General features: G+C 35.5%; 2 protein-coding genes and 1 pseudogene across 2 annotated transcripts; 1 reads left to right on the top strand and 2 right to left on the bottom strand.

The window, feature by feature from the left end:
* Positions 1-864: 864 nt before the first annotated feature.
* Positions 865-3260, bottom strand: LOC116122231 (cytochrome c oxidase subunit 6b-1-like). The gene is made up of 5 exons (XM_031408126.1): positions 3107-3260; positions 1826-2146; positions 1622-1704; positions 1450-1531; positions 865-1048 (listed from the first exon to the last, which is right to left on the bottom strand). Exons 1-5 carry the CDS (start codon positions 3146-3148, stop codon positions 995-997), a joined length of 582 nt encoding a protein of 193 aa, XP_031263986.1. The 5' UTR covers positions 3149-3260; the 3' UTR covers positions 865-994.
* Positions 3261-5543: 2283 nt separating this feature from the next.
* LOC116122234 (alcohol dehydrogenase-like 2) lies at positions 5544-9589 on the bottom strand. The gene is made up of 9 exons (XM_031408129.1): positions 9184-9589; positions 9056-9102; positions 8601-8926; positions 8370-8452; positions 6461-6536; positions 6322-6386; positions 6132-6227; positions 5865-6026; positions 5544-5780 (listed from the first exon to the last, which is right to left on the bottom strand). The coding sequence occupies exons 1-9, from the start codon at positions 9481-9483 to the stop codon at positions 5664-5666; spliced, it is 1272 nt and encodes a 423-aa protein (XP_031263989.1). The 5' UTR covers positions 9484-9589; the 3' UTR covers positions 5544-5663.
* A 4042-nt stretch (positions 9590-13631) lies between these two features.
* LOC116122226 lies at positions 13632-14575 on the top strand (annotated as a pseudogene).
* The last annotated feature ends 5242 nt before the right edge of the window (positions 14576-19817 follow it).

Raw genomic sequence — 19817 nt, 5'->3', positions numbered from 1 at the left:
CTATTATGAGACCGCTATTTTTCAGCTCTAATTATCTTTTACAAAGACCCGCTTTTATTTATTTATTTTTAGATGGTGTCATTTGTGAAAGTCGTGTAACTTATATAAAAAATACTAAAATTTACAGCAATCACACAATTTTTTCAAATACTACCAAGTTAATTGATGGGTTTGACTAAATATAAACAATTATTTCTTAAAAGCGAATCATTATTTCTTAAAGACAAACAATTATTCATTCAAAATTCTATTTATAAGAGACAATTATCCCTCATAAATGAATTATTGTTTTTTTGTAAAGAGTAATCATTTTTTATGTTAGTAAAAATCAACCATTCATTCTTTTATTCCTTATAAAGGAACAATCTTATGAAAGAATAACCATCTGTCTCTTAGAAACAATCATTCATATCTAATTAAAATTATTTAATATCTTGAGTATAATAAAAGCTAACACAATAATTATCAATTCAACTGTTATATTAAGATTGTAAGAAAAGATCGCGAGGTTATGTAATATTAGTCTTTATATCATGAACAGGCAGAAATGATATCATCACCCCTCAAACCGAAGATAATCTATACAGTATAAATAATAAATTTTCAATGAGGCATTACCAACTGAAAAAGACTGATCTCATTATTAGTTTTGATATATAATTAATAATTCTACAGATATAGCGTGTTCCATTACGTAGCCTGAAACCATTATCCATTATACAGCAAGCACTCCACCGCAGGAAAAATATGATGGGTAAAAAACTTTATCTCGAGATGGTACGCAATAACTTTCGTGTTGAGCAATACATCTCCGTGTTTGGACTTGAACGAGTTCTGATTGACAAGCCAAAATTTTTTATTAACTCGTTAAATTTTAGAAAACATCTCTGAGAATTCACTTCTCAACCAAGAATTTTATCTATGGATTCAAAATGGCAACTCGGGTTTAACAGCAGGAAGCAAACGACATCCAGGCTCGCAAAAGAAGCACCATCTACAGAGGACCGGGAAAGGTGCCATTCTCCCGTTGCTCATTCCATCTGTCAATCTGAAAACCACACACGATGTAAAAGTTAGCTCAACGAGAAACATTCACATGATAACAAAGTCAACAAAAGATAATATGGTAATACAAAACAGCAACAAATCTAATCTAAGGAAATATTTAAAATGTAAGATTACGGCAATCCACAACTAAGCAGCCAGATACAGAGAACTGCTATCTTCATGATGAAGTAGAAAGTATGTAGGAAAGAAAAGGTAGAAAATAATATTAGTGATAAGGAAAATAATTTGTAGTAGCTCTCCAGTCCAGTAATAGTATGTACAATCAGTATCCATACTAAATTTTCATATGCAAGACAATCACATCGCAGAGGTGAACAATACATTTGAGAAACAAAGGCATATATAACATGTTGGGGCATGCCATGTGTTGGTAATACATACCCATTCTCCAGGGCAAAGAGCACGATAATATTTTGCGAACTTATCACACTCTGGGGCACCTTCTCCCTTGGCAGCTACACACCTGTAAAGGGCAAAATGATCAATAATATGCTATAAATTCTTATGCTAATGACTAGCTTCGGAGTTAATTGAAAAGAAAAGGTTAACTCACCGGTGATACTCAATATAACGGGTAAAGCAATGCCTTGTTTGATTTGTAGTTGGGAAACGGAAATCTGCAGGTGCTGTCTCCAGCTATATGCCAACAGTAAATCAAATAAACAAGTCAACAGAAAGAACACAAAAATGCAACTAGCAAACACATCACATGAATAGGCGGCAAGTGAGCAAACTACTGTTATGGGTAATTACTAACCTTTATCTCTGGTGTCTCTTCTTCAACTTTCTCCTGATCGCCCGAGTTTTCAGTAGTTTCACTGCTTTCCTCAGCAGCAGCTACAGCAGCTTCACCACTGTTTTCCTCAGGAGAAACAGGAGTGGTTTCACTGCTTTCTTCAATAGTAGGAGCAGGGGTGACTTGTGGACTTTCTTCAACAGCAGCAGCAGCAGGTGTTTCCTCAGCTTTCTCAGTGACAACTTCCTCAGAATCGGCAGTCACTGGGGTCTCAACCTCTTTTACTTCCGCAGGTTTTACAGTCACATCTTCCTTCTCCTCTTTTCCCTTCAACAAATATTCCTACACATCAAAGCACAATCCAAAAGAATTTCACAATAATGAGCTCAAATTATAATAAGGGAAGAATAAACAATTATGAATATGTTTGACGCTGAATACAGAAGAAGAATTTGCACCCTTGTAAACATAAAAATAGTCGTGATGGTTAAAGGCCAAAGTTTCAGTCATGGTTGACCCAAATGTATATAGCATGTTTGAGCGATTTCACTTCCATTTAACCAAGCTCAAGGTTACAAGCTTGATAGGCTGTAGGCAAGTTTCTTAAAATTTATCATGGGGATTTGAAGCAATGTGGGCAAAACTACAAAATATCGACATCCACTACCCACAAGCATCAGACAAACCGACACCATATGCAGTTCTAAAATCTGCTATAACAAGCTCGCAACTTAAGGTTGAGTCTTCAATTTATTGATTAACAAACATCAGTGGTTTATTTCTCTGTTGAGCAAACCTAAACAAGATCCTTAAACCTCAATGAAACCAAACAGTCTTCACCACCACTGAAGTTAAGACCATCAGGAAACGGAAAACAAATTGCAATTTAATAGAGCAGTATCATCCAATATATCAGTCTTAAATCTAGAGCAGAACAAAAGCTAGTTTAGAGGGTTGACTTAAATTACACAAAATCAGTCAATGTCATTTTATCCTGCGGCAGCTTAAAAGAGAAAAATTTTGCTTCACATTGCATCAGAATTTAATTTCCACCATATTTCATTAAGCATAATCAGATGTCGATAGAACTCTCAATCAGCAGCACACAGTACGCCACAAACTTATTATTATAATTAAAATTGTAATTAAATACTTTTGGAAATTCCACGAACCGATCTGTTCAAGTCAAATCAGCTACAAGAAACACGGATCGAACTTAAACGATACTGATTGTGAATTTGTTGGACCAATTATTCTTTAGTTTAAAAAACGAAAATAAATAGGATGAGAGAGAAATGGCACCTCAGCTAGGGACGGAGTTTTGTCGTTTTGGGCTTCCGCCATTGATAGATAAGAAAGCGATCTGTGTTCTTCAACTGGCAGTCGCTTAGTTCAAGAGGCGGCCAACGCCAAAAGCAGATTATTACGTTGCAAGAGAGATACTGTAGAAGGGTAGTTCAGGATTTAGTAATTTTCACTGTTTTACATTAGTGGTAAAAATGTTTTAATCGATTCAGCATTTGCCACGTTTCGTTTATTTAAGAAGCTCCGTGAAATATGGCGACCTAACAGGATAACATTCACATTCTAGAAACAGCAGTAACTGGGTGGCTAGCTGGGCCGAGACGGGCCTAGAATGCATTTAGCAAATGGGTCACTACTTCATGACTAGATCTGTTGATCACTAGCTTACAAATTATAGTAGGTATTTCCAAAGAGGTGTACTAATTAGGTTGGGTGTGCTCTTCAGTCTTTTGTATAATCACTCAACAAGTAAAATTTCCCTTTTGAATAATGATGGTAGTGCCTTTTTTTTCTTTTTCTTTTGAGGAACACTCTTCGGTAGAAGTGTTTTTTCTGTAAAATGTTACAACTTGCAATTGAGAGATATAATGTCCACAGCCGCAGGATGCCCCGGCTTAAATGAGCAGAAATAAAGCAACGGAGGAGGGTAGGATTTGTGTTGTTGCACTCGCATTTTTATAATTTGCAGACTTTTAGTTGGGTCTGTTTTTTGGTTTTTAGAAATTACAAAGCTCAAAAAAAAAAAAAAAAATTTACAATATATATATTTTAATAAATATTGGGAGATGATCGAGCTTTAATTCAAATGATGCTCTCTCTTTAATAAGATGTTATTTAACCGATTTCAAGATGATGATTACTTGACAGACTGTTCTTAATCCTGTTGTAATATGTGGAGAGTATCAACAGTCTAGATTTTAACTTGATAATTAAGTTAAGATGGATGTTGATTATCAAGGTGAGTTGATGACAATTTGTATTTCTTTTACTTTTACTGCTGTTGGATCCTAATTAGTGACTGATGCCTTACTATGAATGGTGACTGATTTTGGCAAAACATTTAGATATAGGCATATAGCATGAATGTACATGCTTATGAAAAGAAGGCTCATGTATGTTTGTAATTTTAGTGGCGTATAGGCATTAGGCAGTTTAGAATCGGACTCCACTCTTTATCAGAGTTTTAATATCGGTCTCACTCTCACCATCTAAGAAACGAAGATTGAAGAATAATTTTGACATTGAAAATGATAGAGCCACCGAAGGTTGTGCACCGAATCTGTGCACCAAATGACGTGATAAAATCCTAACCGTTGATTCATTATTAGTTAATATTAATCAACGATCATGATTTTGTCGCGTCATTCGGTGCATAACCTTCGATGAACGTAACATTACTCTTTTGACATATATATTTCTGGGTTCAAATAAGTACCGGAAGCCCAACAGCCCCAAACCAAAAGATTGCCACAGTGGACCCCTCTTCAACTCCTGCAACCTTTTATGCTGCTCCAAACCCTGCCTCTCACATGAGAAGATAACTAATCAGCACAGACAAAATAAACTCAATTATCACGTTTAAATTGTCTATCTATTAAGTATATGAATCAAGCACACATTGAAAAATGAAAAATATTGAACATGAACATTTGTGACTCACCGTCACCGGTTGACACTCCAGCTAAGCAGACAAGCCTTGTCGACTGGTATTTCGCGGGTAATTTTGACTAATGCGTGATATCCACTACAGTGTATTAGTTGAAGCTGGACACGCGAAGTAAATGGTACACAACCTCACCATTCATGTCCCTTGGCATGTCTCCTCCATTGTTTAAACCAAATTTTGAGCAAATGTTGCTTTTTGTTGACTTGCAATCTCTACATTCTCCGCAGTTTGCTTGAAGCACATGAACAACCAAGTCTCCTTCTCTCACTTCTTCTACATACTCCACAACACTTGAACATCCCCATAATAAACCAAATGACATTACTAAAACTAGCTATCACAAGTGATAAACAAATTACAATTGCAATAAGATAATCTTCTCATCACAGGATGCCCCTGATTATTGACCAGATTCTCTTGCATAAAGCATTTGAGCTGGTTAGAATTGTGTAGTATACTTATAATTTCTGGATTATGGTCTGTATTTGTGGCTGCTGAAGTTCTTTTTCTAGCGACCATGACCTTTCTTTCTAAATTTTGGCCTTTTACTGATCATGTCATTGTCGGGTTAAGGATTTCTTGACCTCATGCCTTAACTTCTAAAACAAATAACTTGGTATGCACTATAAGGTTGAGATTCATTACCTTTAACAATTAAAATAGCAACAATGATAATTAGTATAAAATGAAAATAATACAACAATAATAACATATATCACATTTTTTTTTGGCTTTTCAGAACTTGGAAGAGATTACAAAGCTAAAAAAAAAAAATTACAGTATGCATTTAGTATATATTAATGGGAGATGATATATAGAGTTTTGATTTATATGATGAAATAAGTTTATTGGTCACCGTTGTTACAGTGGCATGAGAAAGGGAGACAGTTACTGATCCATCCAGATGATGCAACGGAGGCTTTTCCCTTCCAGGAGCAACTCAAAAGCTTTATTAATATCCTGGAAATTCACTTGGTGGGTTATGAAATCATCCAGATGAAGTTCCTGTAATGCAAACAAACATCTTGTTACTTGAGAGATCACCTAATTAAGTAGCAAAATCGATGAAAGATGATATAGCTTAAAAACCTTGTCTACATATTTCTGGGCAAGAAGTGGGATATCAGTTTTGGGCTTGATCCCTCCGAACAATGAGCCGCTAACACTTTTGCCTCTAAGAATCTCATAGCAGTTCAAAGACAATGCCTGGTCAATCTTGTCCACTCCCAGTATCACTGTCTTCCCCCACCCCTAATCTCACGAATCCAACAACACTATAATCAATTAATTTAAAGACGAAGAGGAAACAGATCCTCTGATCCACCGAAATGTACATGTAATTGGTTGTTGACATACCTCTCGGCTACAACTGAAAGCATCTTCCATTGCAGATGCCAATCCAATGCACTCAAAGCAATAGTCAGCACCCCCGTCTGTCATTTCCTTAATCACCTAATAAACCATTAGGAACCCATGAAACACAAGTTCAATTTCTGCTTTTAATCAAACAAAATATTACTAGCTATATAGTAAGTTAGAGACCGACCTGGCTGATTGTTTGCTCCCCACACTCTGCAGGGTTGATGAAATCAGTGACTCCAAATTTTTTCCCTGCGATGAAAAGGAAACAGTCAAGTAGGTAACTGTTTCTGTTCACATTATTGGTTTTATGTAAGACCACCGACCTAACTCAAATTTTTCAGGATTTAAATCAACACCAATAATTTTTGAAGCTTTGCATAACCTTGCTCCTTCTGCAACCTGAGTTAAACATACAACAAATTAAAATTATATTTGCATATTTAATTTAATAGATTATAGATACACCAAGAATGTACGTAAATGCTCAACAAGCCTCGTGTTTGGTTATATCTGGGTGGCATTTAGGCATTAAGAGTTTTAACATACGGCAACATCAGTTGCACTGATTAGATTAGGAAACGGAAAAAAAAAAAAAAAAAAAGCTTAGACATTTCTTATCCCAGATTCAGTGGTAATGTCATATAAAGAGTAGCAAAATACAATTTACACCTACCATCAATGATCCTTGAGTTTTACCATTGACTTAAATTCAAATCAATGTAAATAATTTTCATTGATCTTATAATTGCTAGAAGTTATCGAATAAACCAATAATATATACCAAACATGGAACTAAGAGGGTGTTTATTTAAGTTTATAAGCTGGTCAAATTAACTTATAAACTCTAAAATTAAGTTGACACGTTTGTTTATAATTTTTTTGAATTTATAAGTTGAGCTTATAATTATTATTATTATTTTTTTTTGTTATTGTTGTTGTTTATAAGCACTTTGTTTATAAGATAGATTATCTCTATTTAATTTTAAAATTTCATGGTATATTTATTATTTAATAAAATAATATAATACTCTTTTTAGTTATTTTAATAATAAATTATACTTATAAGCCACATTTTATTAAACGCGTTAACTACTTATCAGTTATTTATAAAGTTATAAATACTTTAACCAAACATATAACTACTTAAAATTTCAAATATTTATAAGCTTATAAACTAATTTTCAATAAACTCAGCCATACATGATCTAAATTATCCCTTGTTAAGACAACATTACATGCTAGAGTCAATGCAATGGCCCAAATCAATCATGTAATTCGTAGTTGGATCCACGACACATCACTGTGTGGACTTTTTTAAGAGAGGAACGTGGAATCCAACCATCCAAGCTTAAGCATGAGCATTAAATAGGTGGAAATAAATAAATAAGTAAAAGTACTTAAAATTCTAACACAAAATGAAAAGTTTTATTTCGGAAAAAATATTTTCGAGAGCTCATTTCGCCTACGTTTATACGTGAGACAGAGTTGGTAAGTGTCAAGAGTGAAATGTGGTTTTGACTCATTATTTTGATACGTTTTAGAATAATATTTAAAAATAAATAAAATTAGGTAGATATTACGATGTAAGATTTAAAAATTAATAAAAATACTTGATATATTTATTTATTTACTAAACACCCTTATAATAAACTATTAAATGTTAACAAAAACACTTTCATCCATCTATTAAATACCGACAACCGACCACCATCGTCAGAGTCACCGTATCGACGCACGACTAATTGGATTTGGCTGGTTGTGCGTCGATATAACTTTTTTCGACCAGATCTACGATTAGATGTATTTGGTCATCAACGACGATCAAAGATATGGTCGTTGACGACTGGCTATGGTCAGATCCATTGTGAATCTGGTCGAAAAAAACTAAATCGGTGCACTACTAACTAGATTCAATCGTAGTGTGCCATTATACCAGACTTTGGCTAGCTTCCGACGATGGTGGCTGGAATCTGGTAAATGTGAGTTGCTGTTGTGTTTTTATTAATTTCTAAGAAAAAGTTTTAGAGGATGTTTAGTTAAATTAATAAATTTTAGGGTTTAAAAGGAATTCAATAATATAGAATAATATTTTGAAAATAAGGAAATAAATATGTATTTTTTTTGATAAAATAAGGATTAGAATACTGAAAAATGTTGAACCAAACGGCAATCATTCATAGTAGCTACTGGCGCATAGGAAAAGTCAAAGTCTAGTTGGGATAGAGTCGATACCGCAAGTCCAACAGTCCCAAGCCCAAAGATTGCTACAGTAGATCCCTCTTCCACTCCTGCCACCTTGAACGCTGCTCCAACCCCTGCGTCCCTCGTGAGAAACAGTCATCACCGACACAATAAACTTAATCATTTTTAATCGATGTGTGAAATTGTAAATGTATAATGAAGGTCATGAATTCACTAGGCTAATTCATCTCCTTTTCCCTATTATTTTCTAGCCAGACTTACCGGTTGACACTCCACAGCCGAGTAGACAGGCCTTATCGTGTGGCATTTCCCTGGTAATTTTGACGACATGCGTGATATCAACTACAGTGTACTCGGTGAAGCTGGACACGCGCAAAAAATTGTGTACAATCTCCCCATTCATGTCTCTAAACCTGCTTGTTCCATCCCTTGGCATGTCTACTCGATAGTTGATTCCAAATTTTGTGCAAGTGTTGCTTTTTGTTGACTTGCAGTCTCTACATTCTCCGCAGTTTTCTTGAAATACAGGAATTACCAAATCTCCTTCTCTCACTTCTTCTACGTACTCTCCTACACTCTCCACAACACTTGAACATCCCCGTAATAAACCAAATGACATTAATAATACTAACACAAGTGAATAAACAAATGACAATTGCAATAATAGAAGGGGGAGAGAGAGAGAGAGAGAGAGTCGGTGGAGTTGAATTACTTACCCAGCTGCTTCATGCCCAAAAATTCTGGGAAATATTGCAGCAGGTCCCTGGTGAGGTGATCATCCCATTAAAAATATGGAGCATTTTGTGTTTCTAAATCTGATTAGCAAATGAAATGAACAACTTACTGCAGTTAATTTCCAGAAGGTAATATCACTGTGACAGAGGGATGTGCATAGAATCTTGATTCGAACCTCCCAAGCTTTTGGAGGATCAACTTCAATTTCCTCTATCGATAGTGGCACTCCTGGCTTTCTGCCGATTGCTGCTGCTTGGTATATCATGAAAAAGGAAGAAAAACCAAAGAAGCAAGGTGGAGTTATCTCATGTAGTAATGATTTTTTAACCAATATACAGAAAAATAAAGAAATAAAACCTCTGCATCTTATAACTTTTCTAGTGGTTGCCAAAGCCTTTTTGCTTTCCATCGCTTTATTCTATAAACGGCCTGAATTAAATCTCACGCATTCACCTTCGATGGAGCTGTATCTTTTCTTTCTTTCTCTTTCTTTTGCGTTGTTACTATTCTGCAAAGAATGGTAGATATGTAGATGGGCAAACTCAACAGCAATGAATTGATATTAAATAATTGCTTCAGAAACAAACGAGTTGTAGGTGTCAGATGGATTTATGATGCTGAACTAATTTGGTTATAGTGACGCACACATACTCAGTACTCACAACCACTCACATATAAAAAGCTCATGCCTCTTTCGTCACCACTACTTTTTGCACTTGTTATTTTTCTCTAATATCAGCCACACATTCAGCTTATCAACTTGAAGGGATGATCACAAAATGATTAAATTAAGTGGGAGTTTGACCAAAACAAATCTCTTTTAATCAAATAACGTCTCTAATTAATTAAGTCCATAAATAACAATGGTATTGACCTTTCAATTCAATTAATTCCTCTTCTAAAAGGTGTAACTCAAATTAAATTACATAATCTTGTCTTTGGCTTAAAGATAGAAAATTGGACTCAAATTAAATACATATTATTAGTGGGAGTTTTTCTTCACTTGTATCTCCTCGCAACATTTTAATCTTTCTACTTCTTCAACAGAGTATTTTTCAAACAAAAAGAAACTCGTGTTATTATTATTCTTTGTCTCATTTATCAAGTACAATATAAAGGTAAATACTAAATACCACGACTTGATTTTTTTCCATATCATTGTGTGCATCAACCAAGAATCTCACATTCTACTATTATACTGTCCACTTTCTTTAAAAATAAAGATTTGAAGAGTATTTTTCACTCCGCAAGATCTTATATTTTTCATTATTATACAAAATCACAAAAAAAATTACTCAATTATTATACAAAAATATAAAACAATCACTCAATTATATGGTTGTTTCATGGATTGGGACCCATTAATATTTTTTAAATAAAAGGTTTGTTAGAACATTACATTAGGGTTGTTTACATTAATAATAATATGAAATCTCGTTTGATATTTAGATAAGGAGTAGTTATATGAAATAACAAACCTGATAATATAGAAATCAAATTACACCGTGAATTCTAGCACTTGTAAGTTCAATAATATGAAGAATGTTATCTTGGCTGTTTGAAACGGATTATGAAATCCAACAAACCAGCTTGAGGTGAGAATTTGGGCCCAGACCAAAAAAACCCACCCAAAAAACCGGGCCTAGGATCGGCCCCAAAACCGGACCAGGCTCATAAAGGAGGGCCCGACCTAGGTTTGGTGCCTCCTCCAAGACCTGGGCCTGACCCAGTCCCAAACCCTTCTGCCCAATTTTTTTAAGCCCCTGGTAAATATCCAAAACCCTCTATTTTATAAAATATAAATGAATATAAGGGCTAAACTAAAGTTTTACATATTAGTGGGGCATATTGAAATTTTCTAGGCTTTGAGACAAGGCTGTAAATGAGCCGAGTCGAGCCGAGTATCACCCTAAACAAGTCTGACTCGATTAAGCATTAAACGAGTTCGAGCCGGGTCACGAGTCAATCAAGTTAGGAAAATTTGACTCCTGACTCGACTCGTTTATAATCCAGCTGGCTCGTGACTCGACTCGAAAGCTCAATTATGACTCGATTAACTTGAGCTCAAATTGGCTCGATTACGGTTCTTTTGACCCATTTTTAATATAAACTGCATACCTTGTTTTATACAAATCAAATCCAATGTTTGGTAAATTTGCATCAAAATCAACATAAATCACATCAAAATCAACATAAATCACACCCAAATCAACACATCAACAATGTATTACACAACAAATTAAAAAATCCCTAAAACTTTAATTGGAATTTGGGTTAATTTGCAACATTTTAAAACTTTTACATGTCAAATTATAAACAGACCTAAAACTTTTATTTTTCGTAGAAAAACCCTAAATGAGCCACTATTGACTTGCGAGCCGAATCAAGTCGAGCCAGGGTAGACTCAAACTCGGCTTGGTACCTAATTCGAGTCTTGTTGGAGCTAGCTCGCTCGATTATAATCGAGCCAAGTTTTAGTATTTAATGAGCCGAGCCGACTCGTGAGCGGCTTAGCTCGGTTGACACCCCTATCTGGGACCGGTCCTATGGGCTCATGACTGGTCTGGAACCTGGAAAATTTCATGGGCCTAGGACCAGTCTCGAGAACGACTGGGCCTAGACCTGAAACCGATTGAGCCCGATCCTTGCCCACCATTAAAACCAACCTTAAATCCGACTTGAAAACATGCATAATTGGATTTGGAGCTACCTTCCTGGGCTTAGCTAGATGCCAAGCCTGTTGGGCTCACCGGCTTCTCTTAGACTCCATATCCATGTAGAAATAGAAGCCCCATACTTGCTCATGTCAGCCTTGCAAAAATAGTCTTTATAGTTTATAACATTATCTTTTGTTGTTCTAACCTGGAAGTTAAGCCAGATATTAACATTCAATATTTACCAAATTTTTTCTATATATTTAATATATATAAACTTAATTTGATTGACTTGATTAACTCAAACTGGTGAGAATACTAGTTATATACCAAATCAGGCGCAGTAGATTTCATGCTGATTATTGTCAGATGTAAATTCATTAATTTTTTTTTTTTTTATGAGCGAATTTAATTTGTTTAAGTTAAAAATTAATGTTTGACTGTATATTAATATTGAAGGGACGTAAACAATGATAATAGAAAAAAAAACATGTTATATTGGTCACCTACCAGAAAGCAACAGCCAATTAACTGCAAGTTTGAACCCAATAGTTTTAGTTTTGCCATAAGAAGTCCATCTGAAATTTCTCTCAACAATTTTCAATCTCAAAGAAAATTACAAGCAATAATAATGATAATCTTAAAATGGTTTGTGCATTGTTGATGGGGCCTAGTGAAAGACCGTTTTGTAAAAGAATGGCCCGTGAAGAGATTAGAATTAGTCAAACCATATTTGGAAAACGATGTTCTAAGCTTGCTTTCATTCCATGCCAACCCTTTAATAGTTGGTTAAAGACTTAAAGAACATACAAATATTATTTTATGTAAATGACTTTTTCAATTCAGATTTTTACTAATTTTCTTGCCTTATCATCCCAAGCCCTACCACAAAAAAAAAAAAAAAAAAAAAAAGCAAAAATGTTTGATCCCAGAAATTAACCAACAAAAAAACTAAAACTTAATTGAATTTAATTGATTAAGTTAAATAATATGCAAGTAGCGAGCTTGTGAAAATCAAGGAGTATGCATAACATGCGCACTAAAAGAACACGGGACTTGCAATCTTGCTTCCTTTATCAACAAACAATTTGGGATGGAAGTGGTGGTGTGATAATTGCTACATAGATTCTTGTCATGCTCATCCTCAACCACAGCCACAGCCTTTTTTTTTTTCAAAAATTTTGACTGAAATAGACTTTATTTGAGTTTATTTAGCATGGATATTGTGGTTAATTTGGAAAAAAGAAAAAGCATTTTGCAGCCTTGTCTACTGTCTAAAGAGCCCCCAACTCATTCACATTATTATGAAGTAACGCAATTTGACGGCCATATAATACTCCAACACACAATAATTATTACATGGGTTGGAAATACACATCACCATTAAAGAGACCTCAAACCACCCATCCGTAATTACTCACCTTGTAATCGTCAAATATCAAAAGGAAAAATACCATATTTTAAATTATAAATAATAAAAAAACAGAAAGAGAAGTTGGCCCGTGACCCGCAGTCACGAAACGGACAAAGCAATGTTGACGTAACACCACGTTACTCACTGAGTAACGCAGCAGCCCCACTTTGGTAGATAAGCACAAAAGCTTGAGGAGTTGAGATAGCGAGTGTGGGCCTTCTTCTACGGTCATGTCTCTTCTTTTTTACCCTCGTAAATCAAACAAATAAAACAGACATATTCCTTCTTTTCCACCTTTTTCTCCTGCTCTCTCCAGATACTATTGTACTATTAACTCAAATTAATTAATTTATCAATTAACACATTTCTATATCTATCTATCTATTTATTTACTCCCTCTCCCTCTTCCTCTCCCTCTGTCCCTACTACCCACCCCTTTAGTTCAGTCCGCCATTAACATAGCTGCTGCTGTACACATCATATCAGATATTTAGATTATTACGTTTTAAAGATAAAGTGAGAAGAGTTTTTTTCTGTTTTGTAATGGATAAAATCTGTCATTCTTCAGGTGACTCTACCACCACCACTAGTAACTTTAGCAGCTCCATTACCAACAACAGAGATCATTATCTCAAGCACTTAATAAGCTTTCTCACAAGATCTCTAAACCCAACACAAACACCACCACCAACGCCGCTATTACACTACAATCCCATCGTCAAGAACGATCCACTTTTGACCAGAATCAAAATCAACCTCCTCAACCCCAGCATCAGCAGAATCTTCAGCATCAACATCAGCATCAACCACCGGTCTACAATATCAACAAGAACGATTTCAGAGATGTGGTCCAGAAACTCACCGCTCTCCACTCACGAGCGCTTTTCAACTCCTCCGCCTATACACCAACCTAGCCTCCCATTTCTCGTCTCCAGCGCATCCGTCCCCCACCCCTTGTGCACGTTAGCAACCCCCCCTCCTATGCTACCATGCGCCCCTCCTCCATTCCACCACCCAACCCCACTGCAACCAGCAATAAACAACTTCATCCCACGGTCACGGCTCCTTTATCGCCTCTCCCGCCTTTTCCGGCGGTGCACGCAGCGGCTGAATCTCCCGTTACGGCCTACATGCGGTACCTAAAGAACTCGATCTCGACAGCCGATCCGAACCCAAGCCGCAATTCTCGGGATCTCTCCCTCTGGCTCCGTTATGTTCGCCCCGATGGAACAACTTAACTGATACTTCTCACGCAGGGGATCATTCCCCCGCCGACAGCGCAACACAGCCACAGTTTCAACTGCCAACTTCACCGTTGCATTCGGTTGCTTGAATTCACCGCGGTCACCTTACCCTTTTTCTCCTAGCCGTTTGCTTTCACCCACGTCTGGTCAGTTAAATTTCCGCTTTCACCGACGGTGCCGTTTTCCTAGTCCTACAGGGAGAGGCCTTTAAGGTATTAAAAAAAAAAAAAAAAAAAAAAAAAAATCAAATAGTATCCGTATTGTTCTTAGGAGTTTAGGGTTCTATTCGTTACAATTTTTTTTTGTCATTTCTGTAAATTTATCTTTGCCAAGAAGTTATTTAAATATTTAATTACCAGTCGTTGGATTAGGAACTGATGGTCTTTCACTGGTTATTTAGGTAGGGCTTGCTTTGTAAATGTTGTCAAATTAAAGACATGTGAAAAGAAGAAAGACTTAATTTTTCTTTGCTTTTGTTGGATATTTATTATAAACTATGGCGGGATGCTCTTGTTGTTTTGTACTCAAATGTCTGTATATTTCTTCTTCTTATTATTATTGTCGATAAATTTTGTACTAGGCAGTTGTTTATTTAGTAACTACTTTTAAGGACCAGGAATTCTTGGGTAACTTCTACTTTGAATTTGCCAAAATATAATTTTAGTAATGTGGAAAATTACCCTATTTATAGTTTGAGTAATTTTAGTATGACAGGCAAACAACCCTGAAATGATTGGATATCTGGCCAATACTAGCAATTGTTTTTATTTCCGAAGCTGCAAATTATCTACTTAGCACGATCAAACTGTTTTCTAGAGCAGGTGACATGTCAAGTTGTCAACTTAGTTGGCTACCGTGTGGTTTTACCTGATTTTGGTTGGTGCAGTGGACTATTGGTCTCACTGGTGAACTTTTATAAATATGCTAGGGAATGTTGATTCCCAGGGAAAGTTTTACTAAACTTTGGCGTTGGTTCAGTGAAACATTGTCTTTTCGTGGTTGACAGGGTTTGAAAAGATTGTTTCAACTTTGAAGCATATTCTGATTGACAGGAGAATATTGAGTTTATAAGTTAGCCAGTCTATCATAGTTGTAAGAATTTTCCATTTCTAGCTGAGGACTTTTCTCTGAAATAATGATTCCTTACTCAGATGCTTATGCCTTTGGAATTTCCCTGTTTTGAAAGTTCTAGCCACACAAAATTTCTAACCACTTGTTTAGTTTCTGGTTCTAGTAAGAATAAGCATATTTGGATTTCTGTTTATATTTAGGCCTTAATTGATATTTTTAATTTTGGATGTTTGTACTCTCTCTGGTTGGCATGCTTGTATGCAGTGGAAGATGCAGTGAATCTTGATTTGGTACATGCTTACTATCATTGTCTTCGTTTGTGATTGGAACTTGTTAGGCATCAAAACCAATGAAGTTTAGAGCTTAAGATTGTTAAGTCTGCTGAAGGTGTAATGCTAGTTGAGAAGCTCAACTACGTTTGGGGGTTAAAGAGTTTGAGGTTTTGAAAAGTACTTTAGAGGAGATTTTATTCCTTGAAAGATTGAAGGAAAGAATCAGTAGAATGTTATCTGTTAATTGGATTAAGTTTTCAATGTAGGAGTGGTGACCCTTGCGAGTAGATTCTCTGTGTAGCTAGAGTGTAGATGTGTAGTGATGAATTGTAGCATTATTAGGTGAGCAAGAATTGTCCAGAGGCTGGTATCGAGCTAATATCAACAATTTCTTTTAGTTGCTGAATACTTTTTAGCGAGTTTTGTTATCTCAATTCTGAAGCTATGCCATTTTAACAACAGTGGTAATCTACTGTGAGAGTTCAGAAAAGTGGACTATTTGAGTGAATGGTTCAACTTCATATGGCAAAATTTTAATTGATTCAGCTGTGTGGAAAAGAAAATGGTGTTTATTACAAAGAGTGTAGTTTTTATTTTAACTGCCTGGGGCAAGTTTCAGCATTGATTGTTCATTTGTTTGGGATAGTTGTTTTCATGAGTCACCTTTGGGTTTAATTGGGAGCTTGTTGGCATAGATTGAAATAATTTTTCATACCAGGTAATTTTTGCTGTGAAATAATTTTAACTTCAATTTTTGTATTTTTGGTAATGAAATGCTTGTAAAATAGTAATAATTTTTCATGTTTGAATTATGAGGGTTCCTCAAAATATAAATTCAGTTCAAGAGGAGTTATGATGGTGTATCTTCATTAGCACTGTTTTAAATTTTTGGTTCTAATTTCAAAATGTTTCTGACAATGCCATTGTTTGTTGATAATCATGGATTCAGATTTATGTTTTAGCACCCTGCAGTATACTTGAAAATAGTAGAGTTTTTCAGTTGCACATGTTTTCGGTTCTTAGTCTTGAACTATTGGCAGATGTGGTAGGCTTGGGCTGATTTAGGCAAAGACTCAGAGAGTGGCTTCTTGCATTGAATTTAATGGATTCAATCTCTCATGGTCAATTTCAAGATTTAGGCAAAAGCTGTCAATTTGAATGCTACTCTTATGTTTCCTTGAAATCTATTATTATTATTTTGCAAATGGTTTTGTTGCATCATTCAACATTCTTTTCGATACTGAGACTTAGAGTGGCTTCTGCAGCTCAGGGTTATATTCAGTTCATGTTTTCATAATAAGTTAGAAGCTTAGGTCTAAACAACTTGCATCACATCCTATAAACTGGAGACATCGTGTTTTACAATCTGGAAGTTGGAACATGCTGCTGCTATTCATATTTTTCTTGGAAACAAGACAGTGGCTGATACGAGGGTAAGTCAAGTTTTGTACGGTGATTATAATCACGCCTTAACAAATGAAGGGTAAGACCCATCTCTTGATCTTTGGGAATGTATTCTTATTGTTAGCAAGACATCGTTGCTTTCAACGTCATTTATCAGATGTTGGGTTATATTTACTCTCTCTCAGAGGTGTTTTTATTTCCTGATACAAAAATTGAGGTAAAATGCAAAGAAAAACCGTTTATTTTCACTGTATTATATTTCATTTTTGAGATTTGATTTGAGTAAGGTATAGAAACAATGGCAGGGTGGGAATCTGCTAAGGTTCCAAATTTCATGTCTCCCTGGTAGAGATGCAAAATTACTGTTTAAAATTGTTCGATTAACAAAATGAACTGTTTGAAATCGTTCGAATAACAAAACGAACTGTTCGAAATCGTTCGAATAATTTTTAAATACTTGTTCGAATAACTTGATGAATAAAAAATATATATCAACTTTCTAATTCTTGCTCTAAGAAACAAATATACAACAATTTCTAATGCCCTATTTTAATGATGATAATGCAAGAATTGGAAAACCACTATAATATGATTTCATTTTTAACACTTAAAGCTGATGATAATGCAAGAATTGGAAAACTATTACAATATGATTTCGAAATAACATTTAATACCTTTCAAAAGCAATGGATGTTGAAAACGCACAAGCGTAGCACCTTAGTTGGCACAAGAAGTCACACTTCTCAATTTGATCTAGAAGTCACAGCAACGCAACGAGTCTCCGACTCTCTTGGCCTCTGGAGTCTGGTGCAAAAGGGAAAATTAGGGCTGAGCAAAATTGCGCCTCTAGAGTTTATCACAAAAGAGAAATTAGAATAGGGTTTTTTGATTTTTGTTTAAAAATGTGGGTTGGCCAGGTTAGTTGGTTAGCCCACATTTTTGTATATATATAAAGCATCACAATGTTTTACTATTGATTACCTTAAAAAAAAATTCATCCAAACGGAACCAAACATAGTATAAGAAAGAAAAAAAATGAAAAATATAAATATGATATTAATGCATCTCGAACTAAGGAATAAAAAGAATTGCATTTTTAACACTAAGCCATAGAAAATCATTGGTACTTAGCACCATATAAATATATATAATAATGTATACTATGTTTTCGAACATAAACAAACGAACAATCGAACGGAGGAGTGTTCACAAACGGACGAATCATTCAAACAGAATTATGTTCGTGAACATAATTGAATGAACACTCCTTGTTTGAACTCGAATTGAACACCTTGTCGAATGAACTCGAACTCAAACTGTTTGTTATCGAGCCGAATCGAGTTGTTATCGAATGAACATTGAACTGTTCATGAACAAATTGGTTCGTTTGTAGCCCTACTCCCTAGTACATGTTGTCCTAGAAAGGGTACGTTTGGATCGGGGTCATATAAGATAATGGGGGTAATCTTCTTTTATTTTTCAAGATTTCGTTGTTTGGCTTGCAAGTAATAAAATATCACGGGTATCTTTTATTGCAAATGGTGTTTACTGTTGGTAATGTAGGGGGTAATTAGATAGTAGATACCCTCCCCACTGGCTGTTATTAAAAGATTATCGAAGTAATATGATTTTTATATCTATTTTTCCCTTAATTAAATACCATTTCGGACACAATTACGCTCAAATGTCTACCATATAACAGTTATCCAACCCCCCTACATTTGAGAAATTAGCTAACACACCCCACCCTCAAAAAGTTTAAAAGTTAACAAAATACCCCCAACCCCCCTAAGGCCACTGTCGGCCGTCGGTGATAGTCGGCGTAATGGCGCACGACCGACATGATTTGGCTGGTCATACGCCAATAAGGCCATTTTTTACCATGGATCTACGATCCATGGCTGAAAACGACCAAATCTGGTTGTTTCACGGCCAAAGATGTGGGTGTGAAACAACCATGGATTTGTGATCCATGACCTGAAATGACTTTTCTGACGCACGTTGGTCGTGAGCCATTCTGTTGACTGTCGATGGCAGCCGGCGGTGGTGGCTAGCTATCGATAGTGGCTTGGGGTGGGTGGGGGTGATTTTACTACAAATTAAAGTTTTATATGGCTGGGGTGTTTTAGCAAAATTTCAAATGTAAGGGGTTGAAAGAGATGGTTCAAAAAATAATAATAAAAATAATATTTTATTGATATTTAAAAAGGAGGGCAATTTAGTAATCTATATAACAAGAACAATGCTACAGTTATCGAAAAAGTATATAGAATTCATGCACCGAACAGACATGGCACCATCCGCTTTTTTTAAAAACAAAATTCATAATTAATAAACGGTCCTATGATGGTGCCACGTCTATTGGTGCATGAATTCGGTATCCCTTTTTCGGTGACTGTATCATTTTCCATATAACAAACCTACCCCTTTATCCTCTCAGTCAAACATATAAATATAACATACTCACCAAATTATTCAAACCAATCAAACACATTTCCATTAATATAACATCCCCCATAATAAAACATTATATGATCCAAACACATTTAAAGAGTAATTACTTTTTCCCACCCAAGGTTTGTGGTAGCGTGCCGAATGCATCAAATTAATTGACCTTACTAACCTAACTACTAAATTGCATACAGGGTGAGCAAGGGTCGATCCCACAGGGAATGATTCGATTA

Source organism: Pistacia vera, unplaced genomic scaffold, assembly GCF_008641045.1.
Source record: "Pistacia vera cultivar Batoury unplaced genomic scaffold, PisVer_v2 Contig1326, whole genome shotgun sequence".
Taxonomy (NCBI): domain Eukaryota; kingdom Viridiplantae; phylum Streptophyta; class Magnoliopsida; order Sapindales; family Anacardiaceae; genus Pistacia; species Pistacia vera.
This window is presented reverse-complemented; position numbering and strand designations above follow the sequence as displayed.

Excerpts from the sequence above, each read along its gene's own strand:
- LOC116122234 (XM_031408129.1), bottom strand. The coding sequence starts at position 9,483 with ATGGAAAGCAAAAAGGCTTTGGCAACCACTAGAAAAGTTATAAGATGC. Across the intron at positions 6,228-6,321 it reads GGGAGCAAACAATCAGCCAG|GTGATTAAGGAAATGACAGA; the intron begins GTCGGTCTCTAA and ends ATGGTTTATTAG. Across the intron at positions 6,027-6,131 it reads CTTTCAGTTGTAGCCGAGAG|GGGTGGGGGAAGACAGTGAT; the intron begins GTATGTCAACAA and ends TCGTGAGATTAG.
- LOC116122231 (XM_031408126.1), bottom strand. The coding sequence starts at position 3,148 with ATGGCGGAAGCCCAAAACGACAAAACTCCGTCCCTAGCTGAG. Across the intron at positions 1,532-1,621 it reads CGTTATATTGAGTATCACCG|GTGTGTAGCTGCCAAGGGAG; the intron begins GTGAGTTAACCT and ends TGCCCTTTACAG. Across the intron at positions 1,049-1,449 it reads CTCTTTGCCCTGGAGAATGG|ATTGACAGATGGAATGAGCA; the intron begins GTATGTATTACC and ends TGTGGTTTTCAG.